At 41.5% G+C, this 13,206-nt stretch overlaps 1 protein-coding gene across 2 annotated transcripts in view; it reads right to left on the bottom strand.

Annotated features, from left to right (window-relative positions):
• The window catches only part of LOC126353898 (translation initiation factor IF-2-like), a 278,434-nt gene that overhangs the window by 84,917 nt on the left and 180,311 nt on the right, over nucleotides 1-13,206 (bottom strand). Inside the window, exon 3 of one of the 2 annotated variants that reach the window (XM_050003122.1) lies at nucleotides 10,203-10,384. In XM_050003122.1, the coding sequence (XP_049859079.1) occupies nucleotides 10,299-10,384 (86 nt within the window). In that variant the 3' untranslated portion in view covers nucleotides 10,203-10,298. Of the gene's footprint in view, nucleotides 1-10,202; nucleotides 10,385-13,206 lie in introns of those variants that run through there. The other variant, XR_007565231.1, reaches the window with a different exon arrangement.

Here is a 13,206-nt window from a genome sequence, read left to right as displayed (position 1 = left end):
GGTTAGACTATACACGTCAAAATGCTAATCAGGTTCTTTCCAAACCATATGCAGCAACATCTCGTCAGTGGGTAACACCGCAACATTGATGCGTTGTGTGAACTGTTCCAGTGTTCTTGTCTGTGGGCGTACATAAACACTGTCCCTAATGTAGGCCCTAAGAAAAAGTCACAAGACGATAGGTCAGCCGATCTGAGACGCCAAGGGAACAGAGATTCATAATCCTCATCTTAACGCTCAATGCAACGATGTGGAAGTTCTTCTTCCAGGCCCCGGCGAACATCGTTGCTCCAATGAGGAGGCACACCTTGTTAGAAGATAAAATTCTCGGTGTCAGCAGTCGTCTGTGGAAAAAACCACATCTGCAACATATCAAAGTAACACGTAACCGTCACAGTCTTCTCATAGAAGAAAAACTGCCATCACAGCCTCCTCTGTGACACTGCACAGAAAACATTAACCTTCGGGGAGTCTTGCTCATGCATCAGAATTTCAAGAGGATTTTCAGTGCCACATTATGGTGATTAACCTTTCCAGATAAATTGGATGGTTGGTTCTTCGCTGAACATCAGCTTGGAAGCGAAATGTTTATCCTCAAGTGCTTCCTGCACTGTGATGCAAAACTGAATGGGCCGGTCATCTCTTGATATTAATTGTTGCACCAACTGCAGACGGAAAGAATGGAAATGCACCATCGTCGCAAAATCTTCTTCAAAGTTTGCTGCGGTATTCAAAGCTCGTGGTTTGCGCGGATCGTTGATTTTTTGTACTGCGAACGAAATTTTCCACACTCTCCCCGTGGTTGCTCTAGCACAGTTAATTGAAATGTACTTCTCTGTTTTCAGAGACGGCCAGAGTACCTAAATTATCGATATCAACGCACAGTGCTCTGTGTACATAATGGTTCTTTTCCATAAATTATTCTACACTGCCGTAAAAGATAAACATTTCGCATAGTCCAACACAAAAAGCTCTTTTCTTGCTCTGTAACGATTGTGGGTACAATGCAACCTCGGTGAGTTTACGGGGTTATTTGTGGATCAGTCATATTTGTTCACGTGATATTCTAGAAAACACAGAACTTCGGAAACAAATGAATCATCTATAGCTGTCCTGTGTGTTTACGTACATCGGTTTTCAAATTTAACTGTTAACTTTCAGAGTATAAACTAGCGTGACAATTAAGAAACTTGAAAATGATAAAGAATTATAGGATTTATAAGCTAGGTTTAATAAAACGAACTTTTCAGTTGCTTGTGTGAAGGTCTATGCAGTGTATGGGCTTGCGGCTTACCAGTGACATTCAAGCCAGCCAAAGACGCACATCCATTACGATTTATAGTGAAAAATTATCCGGGACAGGAAATTAACTAAATAACGGAGGACCTATCTAACTAACTTCACAGACTGTCCATTCCGGCTATCGACAACAAATCCAGCTTGGTTTGTGAATCCACAGGTAGAACCAACAACCTACAGAAAACTTTTTTTTTAAAAAACAATTTACCTGTTCGAATAGCCGTAGATCGGATATATGTGTACACAATCGAAGTGTTTAGTGAAACACTGATAACGGTGTGTGCATAATTCGATTTTATATTTTGTAAATTATGAATTTCTGGAAGTTCTGACACTTTGTTACTGTTATAGTTGCATGACACATGGAGTTCTGAAATCTTTGGATGAATGGTGTTCAAATGTCATATTTCTGTGAAACGCAATTTCTTAGATGTTATGCTACAGCGATGTAGTAAGCACTGATGCAAACAATTTGTTATCTTTAACTTTAGGATAGCATTAAACATTTTATATTTATTATAAGGGGAGAACAAAAACTATCCACTCCAAGGCCATAAAGTCCAGAATCGGTAAGCCAAACACGAAAACCGCTGTGAGCATTGAGGCAATCATCTCACCATGTTGACGATACCGGTTTAGTAAAACATATGTCCTGCTATTGGGAAAGTCCGTAACTGTGTTTTTCACATCTTCGTCCGATAGGAATCATCTGCTCTTAAAGGCCTTTTTCAAGGGATTGAAGGCGTGATAATCGTATGGGGAGAGATCGGGAGTATAGGGTGGCCTCCTAGATCGATCAGCGTCTTGTGTCGAATCGCGACCAGCACGGAACTTGGCGCACCATTCCACAATTGTGGTTTTCGACAGATGTGATGTCCCATACACATTCTTCATTCGCCTACTGGTGTTCGTCTTTCGATAGCCAAGAAAAGAGTAATGGGACATTGGTCCTGTTTGGAAGCATTTGCTAATAACGGCATCGTAGTTCACAGCTCAGCATTTACATCACGCACGACAGAAAGACATCAGTGTCACTCTAATTCGTTACTTGTATGTCTGTCCTTATATCAGAGTTATGCTACGTGCCTGCAGCAAGGTCCTCAAACGGATTCTTTTTGATCGTCCCTTATAGTTATTATTTTTCACTTCGGGCCCTTCTGTACCACACTTTCCTTTGTGCCCATACTAAATTCTTTCGCTCAGAATGAGCTCTTTTCTACTCGTCAGACGAAATTATTCCAATCTTCTTCAGTTTTTCTCCCAGAACAACTACCAAGTAGTAAATTTTCAGCCGAAAAATTTTCCTGTCTTTTATAATAAGTTGTAATAGTGGTATTTTTTCAGGCCTTCTTTTACTGCACCAGTTCATTTCACTGTTTCAGTTTTTTCTTCGTTATGAGTTTTGTAGAATTTCCCAACCTATCTAGTTTAATTTCAGTCCTTTAATACATGTTCCCTCCTCTCGCCAATTGAGAGCATATAGTTCAACTAGGAACATTGCTGAACAGGATCGTTTCGATGGTGCAGGTGTTATGGTGTAGGGAGGCGTAATGTTGGATGGGTGTACTGACCTCTAAATTTTTGAACACAGTATAGTTACCGGTCAACGTTATTCTGACACTACACTCCTTCCCGATGTGCGTCCATCCAGGGGTACATTCGGCATTAACTTTGGTTTCATGGATGACAGTACGCGACCACGTCAAAGAGAGCAGGTGGAGGAGCTCTTGGAAAGAGACGATGTTCGCGAATAGACTGATTTGCGTGTTCCCCTGACTTATATGCCATGGAGTATGCGTGGCATGTAATGGAGTATGTCCGCAGGCAGCATTGACCATGCAGCTGTTATCAACTGAGCTGCTGGAGGAGTGGAACGCCCTATCGAAAGAATTCCTAACCAACCTTGTGGCCAGCATGGTAGCACTTTGCAGAGCGTGCATTGCCTTCCGTGGTGATTACACACCCTACTAAATTCCATGCCACGCCTATTATAATGTCCAGGGAACCTTCATAAATCGCGGTGACTTCAGTATAACCGTGGCCCTTGAATGAAACTGTCATTTCTGTTCGTTTCATTGCGAATTTTTTTTCAGTTACTTTCTGTATTGTACTGCAGAAGTTCTTTCTATGTGTAGTTCAAGCTTCGTCAGTCTATATTACTTGCCACTAACATATTATACAACAGTTACTTTCTGTTTTAAGTTTTGCGCCCCAGTATAATTTTAAGCTGTCAGGTGTTTCACAACTGCCGAATGAAGGAAGTTATTGTTATAATTATTTTCACTAAAATCTGAAAAAGTTTTCATGAGACTTCTTTAACGTACAAAAGGTGACTTGTAAACTCTGCCAATCGAAAATACTGGTTGCTTATAATTAAACAGGCAGCGTTGTGAGTGCTGCAGTGTGAACTGTATATAGTGCAAGACGCTGAAACATCGTAAGTACGTTCATTAATTGGTGCTCTCACGGAGCATAAGAAAAGAATAATAGTTCCACTTTCTGCCACCAGGTGGCGCTGTAAGCAGTCAAACAGTGAAATGTTTCCTGTTTTGACATCAGTATGCTGTTTGTCGCTTGGCAATGCTAGCAGATTTCTTTTGTGAAGTGACAGTTGGTGTAAAAGGTTGATGTTTTCAATAAGAAACTCAATGGCTAATGAGATGAAAGACCGTGCACTACTGGTGAAGTTGTTTTATCAGAACGGCAGCGCCGCATTGCGGGAATAGCGCCAACAGAAACAGGTGCGAAGTGTCCACATGGCAATAAATGGGCTAAGGATTATTATCAAGAAATTTGAAGAAACAGGTAAACTAGATGGTGCAGCACAGAGACGGATGTAGCCCAAGTGATGATGTTGCTGCAGCTATAGTCGACCGTGCAGCAGATGCCTCAGATTTTGCAGCCAGTGCTCGTGCAATGTGATGGGAATTGTCTCTTCCCTGGTCAACAGTAACAGAACAACAGGTTTCCGGCGCATTTCACACTCGTATCCTTTCAAGATTCCGAATTTGCACAAAATGAAGCCCCAATATAGGCTTCAAGGCCGTGACTTTGCCCTTAGCTTTTTGTCACACATGGAAATGGATGACACGTGGCAGGGGAATATTCTTTGGACAGACGACTATGCACATTTTACTCTTCAAGGTGCCGCGAATGGGGTACTAATATGCCCGTATTGTGCAGGAACATCCTCTGCACTCGGCTTATGTGCCTGTGTCGCGTAGTTCCACAAGCTCCTTCATTCTCGGTCCGTTTTTCTTCGAGGAGATGAGAAATTGTAGACCTGTTAGGTGTGCGGTGACATCAACACGTTGTAAATACCTCCTTGTGCAACACGTGATTCCAATTTTACAAGAATGTAACTGTGTCCACACCACTATTTTCATCCAAGGTGGGCCGACACCACATGCCGCTTACCAGATGGGAGATTTGCTACGAGAAACCTTCGGTAACGACCACATCATCTCTAGGTTTCCAGGTGTATGTCCTTTCAGATCCCCCAACGTAAAAGTAAGTGACTTCTGATTGCAGGGATACCAGAAATATCGGATCTATCAGGGACGTATCAGGTCTGTTCCTGATCTGAAGCCTGCCGCGATGGTCTCGCGGTTCTAGGCGCGCAGTCCGGAACCGTGCGACTGCTACGGTCTCAGGTTCGAATCCTGCCTCGGGCATGGATGTGTGTGATGTCCTTAGGTTAGTTAGGTTTAAGTAGTTCTAAGTTCTAGGGGACTAATGACCACAGCAGTTGAGTCCCATAGTGCTCAGAGCCATTTGAACCATTTGAACCTGATCTGAAGGACAGCATTCAACTACATCACACTCTAATCATTCAAGGTTACCCCGAGGAACTGCCGACCATACCGTGTTATAAATGCAGCGTGCTGCTCAGACGGGAGACTATATTGAACACATGTTGTAACTTGTGACCATACAAGGCGGCGTTCACACTGCCGGCCGGGCCGAGCCGAGCCTGGCCGGGCCGCCGCCCGCTTTGATATCAGACACATGGTTTTGAACTGCGTCGTTCACACTGGCGGCCGGGCCGCGCCGACACGGCGTGAGCCTTCCGGAACCGAGCCGGCGACATCCCGGGTGTTTAATATTGCCGGCGCGAGCCTGTGGAGCAGCACTACAGCTTCTGCAGTACACGCATCACACGTCTCCCTTCTGCTTTCATCACAAGTGTGACTGCACACGTCTTTTATTTTAAGATGTTACCTCACATTTCACAATCAGTGAGGAAAAATTACCTTTATTATAATGATACATGCGAAATTACTTTTATTTCATTTATTTAATCTACTGTATGTACATGCATTTACAACAATAGCTTGTCAGCGATCGCGGCATTTGCGCAACTGAATAGTTCACATTTACTTGTAAACGGAGGCAGATACGAGTGTCACTGAGGGACGGAAATGTGTCCCTACCAGATGACAATGAATTGTAAAGTCATGCTGTGGCACGTTACTATAAACTGTTGTCTGTGACATCTTTTTCCGACGTACTTACTTTAATGAATGCAGAATAACATATACATGACATTAACTTGCGTCCATCAATTTGGTATCAGAAATTCGGCTAGTATGACAGTAATTATGCAGTTTCCGGATTATGGAACGAAGTAACCAAGGAGTGTGTTTTAGGTAGTACACACAAATATAAATTATTTTCCTTTATAGTTTTATTTGCTTTATTTACACAAAAAAATGGTTCAAATGGCTCTGAGCACTATGGGACTTAACATCTTAGGTCATCAGTCCCCTAGAACTTAGAACTACTTAAACCTAACTAACCTAAGGACATCACACACAACCATGCCCGAGGCAGCCATCAAGAGGCAGAGAAAATCCCTGACCCCGCCGGGAATCGAACCCGGGCGTGGGAAGCGAGAACGCTACCGCACGACCACGAGATGCGGGCTGAGATACACAAAAATACAGTAAATAGCTAAGTACTTTCAATTCCAAAATTTATTTTTGAAAGGTTTTTGAATTATTTTAAGTTGCATTTTTAACGAAATATTCAATAAAAGTGTTCCTGACAGTTTTCGAACGTAATGTGGAATTTCTGTTGAACGTGGCACCAGCTGTCTGCATATCAGCATCGTTACAAAACTTTTCACCTGCAACATTGCATCCTTCTCTGTCAATGACAATATTAGGAAGTAAACAAATGCACTTGACTATGTGATCAGCTAAGTCAATGGATGTTTCAGTTTCCTTCCTCAGTAGTCTCCATTTATTGGTCATTATACCAAATGCACATTCAACAATTTTTCTTGCTTTAGAATGCATATCACTGTATAGAATCTTCTCGTTGTCCAAATTTCTGGGAGGAAAAGGTCTCATAAAATTCTCTAATAAGGGGTAAGCTTCATTTCCCAGAATGACGTACGGTAGTTCCTGACACATTCCTTCAAGTCTTGTTGGTGGCGGTAATAACAGCTCCCCATTCGTAAGTTTGATATATAACATACTTTCTTTAAACACGCCTTCATCAGAATGTTGACCGTAGGCACCAATATCTACAGCTATAAATTTGTAATTTGCATCAGCAACTGCTTGGAGTACAATCGAATAATTCTGTTTGTATTTGTAGAACATGCTGCCAGAAAGTTTAGGACATTGGACACGTATGTGCTTCCCGTCTGTACATCCAACACAGTTTGGAAATACCCATCTCGTATGCATTTCACTGACAATTTCTTTAAATCGAGAAACAGTTGGCGTTGGTAAATGAATGGGAGCAAGTGACTCCCATATAGCCATACAAACGTCTTTCACCACCACTGATACGGTGGACACTCCTAATCGGAATGACGACGCTAATGCATGAAAGGAGATGCCAGTGGACAGATATCTGAGAAAAAATCGTAAAATGTGTTACTCAAGTTTGGTGTTGGACGAAGTTTTTACAGTTTTGTATGCACAGTAGATACTTACTTAGTCCATGTCATTTCACAGTTAAACAACAATAAATAAATAAAGAGACATGGCCATACTATATTCTTTCAATTAAAATAATGAAATCGAAATGCAAAGACCTGAGAGACAGTTACAGAAAATAACTTGTATAACTTGACAAAATGTCATGTGATCCAGGGAATAGTATATTAAAATGCAGTTCCACTCGGGCTTAGTTCTGTCACATGATTTTCCTAAGTTCCAAGAGCTATGCACGTTCCTTATCAGTGGATGGTGGTGGTGGTTAGTGTTTAACGTCCCGTCGACAACGAGGTCATTAGAGACGGAGCGCAAGCTCGAGTTAGGGAAGGATTGGGAAGGAAATCGGCCGTGCCCTTTCAAAGGAACCATCCCGGCATTTGCCTGAAACGATTTAGGGAAATCACGGAAAACCTACATCAGGATGGCCGGAGACGGGATTGAACAGTCGTCCTCCCGAATGCGAGTCCAGTGTCTTATCAATGGAAATAGAACCACTGAGTCAAAGGGCATTATCTCAAAACTCTTAGCCTGTCAATCTGCCTATCTTACAAGGTAATGAAAAGAATTCTGTGAGGTCATCAGTGGCTCCACATGATGAACCATCACCACTGCCAAGCTCTGCATCATGAAGAAAAAAGAAGAAAAAAGTTGGAAAATTCTGAAGGAGTATTTCTGCGATTCTTCGTTCAAGGCACAGCAAGACATTACCCAAAATGACGAAGCTAATTACTTACTAATGATCCTGAGGAGTCCCATAAACTCTCTTCCCCTCAGAGGTAGCGTTTGTGATATTTAAAATACCAAAGCATGACTACAATTAATTGGGGGTAGTGAATGCTGCACAAAGTTCTACTGCAAACCAAAAAGTGTGTACTAACGAATCTTACCTTATCGTTATACACAAGGTTTCTTCTGCTGTTATACTTCTGCGAAAATGTGTTTTCTGTTTCAGAATTTTGTCTTGAATGTTCTGCTGCACATACTGAAATGTATTATGATTCATTCTGTAATATGAATAAAATTTTTCAGGATAGTTTTTAAGGTCTTCATGTAAAGAAAAAAAAACTCTCCTAAATGTCTGTCGCTATTTATGGGCTGAATCCATAACCTCTTAGTTTTCTGTACTTCAGACCTCGAAGAGTTACTGCAGAGTCAAAACAATACCAATAAAAGAGTGAAGACACTGTTCTACACGACAGCACAGAGTAGCTAAAGGAGAGCAACTGTTGACTGCAGCTGCGTTTTCTACTGACTTGCTTGTCAGCTGTCGAAGGGTGAGGATTTTTTAAAATTTATTTATTTGGCCTCCGGCAACTATCTGCCATTTAGCCAAAGAGTGGGGATTACCTTGACAGTGCAGCGCAGCCCGCCAAGGAAAAAAAAAAAAAAAAAACAATGAAGAACAATGAAACGCACATCTGTGTCGATCTACGGTAGTTTCATTAACTCTCCATTATTTTTTCTGTCAAAGTAGACAACGAGACTACAGAATTGCGCTTCAGTTTCTGCAGTAAACGTATCACAAATCTTCAATTTGTTTTTGTGATTAGTTTTACACCAAAATTTATCAGACCTATCTCGTTGACACTTCTACCTGTACATGTACTAAGCCAAGCCGTAACCGCGCGAACTCCGTGGCTTGCAGACGCGGCGCTGACGCCACTGAATAGCTGGTATTACTTGTGACCAGAGACAGATATCAGTATCGTTATCTTTTCAAAAACTTTTTGGTACTTTTACCTACATTTCATTCGCAACAATGTATGGTCTAAAACGGATCTAATAATAAGCTACCCGCTACATAACTTTTTCACTACAAGATTTGTAAATCAAGTGCACAACGTTGACAAATAGCATCATTTCACAATGACTGTTACGAAATATGGAAAGATAAATGATTCAATACGAAGCTAAGGTGTTACACTACCACGTGTACAAAAATCAGATTTTTTAGCCGCATACTTTCTTCAAAATCGGTTGGAAAGCGTTACGAAACTAAGAAATCACGCGAAACGAAAAGTAGACTTTTTCTTTTTTCAAGACGTAAGTAATGCTTTTAAGGGGAAAATAAGTTCATAAAACGATGTGGCGAAGTCTCATATACCGCTAAGAAGTTTTAAAACATGAAAATAGGAGAAGTGGATTTTCTCCCATTTCGCCGTCCCGGCTCGGAGCGGCGCGCATTGTGAACACACTACACGTCGGCCTGAGCTGACTGGGCACGATCCGAGTCAGTACACGTCGGCCCGGCCCGGCCCGGCCGGCAGCGTGAACGCAGCCTACTCGTGCCACAACAACCGTTATCATATGTTTGATCGTTCTTCCTCTTGCCTTGCGCCTGCACCCCATTCTGACTGCTTACAGCGCCATATTTTCACTTTGTGGCAGAAAGTGGAACTATTATTTTTTCAGCACACACTTGCGGTGCATACAGCCTACACTGCAGCACTCCGTACACATTGAGTTTAATTATAGCCACGCCGTACATTTAGCTCTCCACAAGGCTTGTCAGTAATGAAGCCATTCTACCTTTGTTCTGAGAATATTGCACGGATATATTGTATTGTATCACGAAAGAAAGTAATAATGTCTTATAACAGTGAAGGAAAGAACCTATTGACTAGTACAAATGTGGTAGAATATGCTAATTTAGTTGGGTTTTATTTGAGTAACAAATAAAAAAAGTAATCGAACAAATAACGAAAAAATTACGTATTTTTGATTTTATGCTTATGGGTTCAGAGCTACAAACAGGCTAATTTTAAGATTCTGGCATTGTTAGGTAGTTGGTCATACACATCTTTCCAGCCAAGTTCACGGTTTCATCTAATGTGAAATAAAGATACCGAAACTGAAGTTGTAAACGAGTATTTTGGTGTCGGGAACACTTGCTATGTAATCAGGTTTCAAGTAATTTTTACTATTACTCTGGGCTATGAATAAAAACCGTACTTGAAAGGAGCAGAGGGAAGGTCCAGCGGTGTCGCCTTGATGACTGTTGTAGGCAGATATCCACCAACGTCGAGTGAACCGCTGACCTGCCAGCCTTCAGCGCCCTCGAAACTGTGACTCCTGAAGAATCACAAGCTCGAACTCGGCTGCTTCTGGGCCTGCTTTGCCAGGGGACGACGGAACTGCGGAAGAAGAAAGCGAGCAAGTAACCCAGCTGTGATAGAAAATAATTTGTATCTTACCATGTACGCGCATTCCAGAATAAGTACAGAAATTAACCGTTGCTGTGGTGAAGGTGAGTTCAATTTTTGTTTGTGTGTGTTATTTGTCTAAAGTTAGAGACATTATGAAACTAACTCTTACACCCACGAGACTTAGGACTACTTTTTAGCGTCCTCTCTAAGATTATAATATCTTACTCTTAAACTAGTGCAAGATCCCCTTGTGATTCTAAACCCCCATGAAAGTTTCTTATTCTAGCTATGAATCCCTAGGAAGTGATGTAGGTGACATAAAGGAGAACTGGTGGTTCCTTCCCACTCGACACTGCAGAAGCTAACTATTTCCTGGATCAATTTAGTGACTCGACATATGGAACGTCTCTCCACTTATTATGTTCAGTTTTCTCCCTGATGTAGCACTATTGTCTTCTTTTGAAGATGACAATAGTCCATCTATATATAAGAGACAATCAAACAGATTACTTTCGAAGGCCGTACAATCCAGAATCGGTATAATAACTGGGCAAAATCGCCGTTAGCATTGAGGCAATCGTCCCACCGACTCGCCAGGTTGAAGATACCCATTGCGTGCTGCTGCTTGAAGAAGTGTGCAGCAGAGTGCTGCACATCCTCGTCGACCTTTCAAGGCCTTTTCTGGGGGCAGAAGGCGTGGTATTCGAATGGGAAGTGATCAAGGCTACAGTTCAAGTGATCCACTACCTCTCACTTGAGTTATCGTAATATGGCCTTCCCGATCGACCGGTGTCTTGTGTCAAATCGCAGCCGGCATGGAACTCGAGGCACCATTCCACAATGGTGGTTTTTTACTGACGTGCTACCGAATGCACATTCTCGATTCTTTCAGTGGATGTCTACCAGTGTTTGTCTTTTGGCAGCCAAGAAAAGTATAACAACATGATGATCCTGTTTGAACGCATTTAGTATCTCCCCATAATTCAAGTTTCCGCATTTACCCCAAGCACGTCAGAAAGACACGAATGGCACACTAATCCCTTATTTTCCTGTCGGTGCTCATATACTCTCATCGGCGTTCGCTGCTTTGCATATAATCTGTAGCAACTACGTCAAATGGGAATTTTTTGGCAGGTCCTTATAGCTATAAAGTGATATGTGGGTAGGTAATCTAGTTTAAATAAATTCTGAGATGCTATTACGGTGCATTCACTGTCAGACACCGTAAAACAGTTGACAATCACACTGATAAACACATATAATTTGGACTGCAACCTAACGCTGACTGGCTAGTTTGCCGCGCAACCTAAAAGTTCAGTACATGTTATATAGCTTCGGAACTATGTTCTTGGTTGTATATTTTGACTTGTTTCCAGATATAAATAGTCCACTGCGTATTGGTACTGTAGTAGCAGAGCTATAATGATGCTTAGACTGCCCTAGCTTTTCATATGATCAAGATGGATTTTAATAATTTTTATTTGATAAAGGAAATATCGTAGCATCGCGCTGAAATCTGGGTGAATCCCCAGCATTCGGAATCTTCGAGTAGGATTCACTCTCACTGTTCACTCGTGGTTCGTCATACCACTGCCATATTCCATCTCCATATGGCGAGGTCAGTATCGCTGCCTATGCCCCGATCGTGAAAACGTCTTTTTACCCGTTGCTATAGTATTCCACATTGCCGTTTAAGAAAGCGAAGTTAATAATATTGAATAAAATGTGGTGCAAGTAAGAGAAACATCTTGCTAGTCAGTATAGTTAAACAATCCTGGGACGTAAATATCGAATAAATTATGTTTTGTCACTTTTATGTATATTTTTTTGGTTGGCTTTTGATCAAGTGAGTAAGTCACAAAAGGGGGATCCTCAGCCACTGCCATTTCTGTTAACGAATAACTGTATGATAATGAACTAAGGATGGATCTGTCTTCTTAGAGGAAAAAAAATTATAATTTTGTTTTGCACCCCTAACATGTTTCTACACAGTTGCAGCATCCTCAGTGGCTTTTTTAAAATTATTTTCTGAAATATATAAATGCAGGTTACGTTTACGTTAAAGAATATGATAGTCAGATTTTGTTGTCACTTGCACTTTACCTATTACTTTACATTGTGTGTGTGCCGCGGCTACCAACCAAAAACCAGCCACATGTCTAAATCAGGACACCATGTTACATAGAAAGGTACAAAGTTCGCAGGCGTCAAGACAAAACAAAGCAGTAAACAAATGACAGTTGGAAGCTCATCAGAAAGTTAAATTTCTTTCCATGAAACGTGTGAGCAAGTCACAGCAACATAACATTACGCAGTATTTACAAACGAACAGGAGAAAAGTGAGTAAACACTGTCAAAATTCAAAACACAGTCCATGAATATACAAACTACACGGAATAGTTCGCGATATATAAGCTTCACAAAACTTTTAACGATGTCCACAGGCCTAGCTCAACTTCACAAAAGCTCGTTTGATATATACGACAAACTTGTCGCAGTTAAGGACTAGGAAAATACAACAAAGGTAAGGACGAAAGCCGGCCAGTGTGGCCGAGTGGTTCTAGGCGCTTCAGTCTGGAACCGGGCGGTCGCTACGGTCGCAGGTTCGAATCCTGCCTCGGGCATGGATGTGTGGTGTCCTTGGGTTAGTAAGGTTTAAGTAGTCCTAATTCTAGGGGACTGATGACATCAGAAGTAGTCCCATAGTGCTCAGAGTCATTTGAACCATTTAAGGATAAAAACAGGCGTATTTCACGAATTTTATGCGAAAATATATTTTAAAGATCAGATAATATAAAAAATGCAGTAAA

Source organism: Schistocerca gregaria, chromosome 3, assembly GCF_023897955.1.
Source record: "Schistocerca gregaria isolate iqSchGreg1 chromosome 3, iqSchGreg1.2, whole genome shotgun sequence".
Taxonomy (NCBI): domain Eukaryota; kingdom Metazoa; phylum Arthropoda; class Insecta; order Orthoptera; family Acrididae; genus Schistocerca; species Schistocerca gregaria.
Note: the sequence above shows the minus strand (reverse complement) of the source record. Positions and strands in the feature narration are given on the sequence as shown.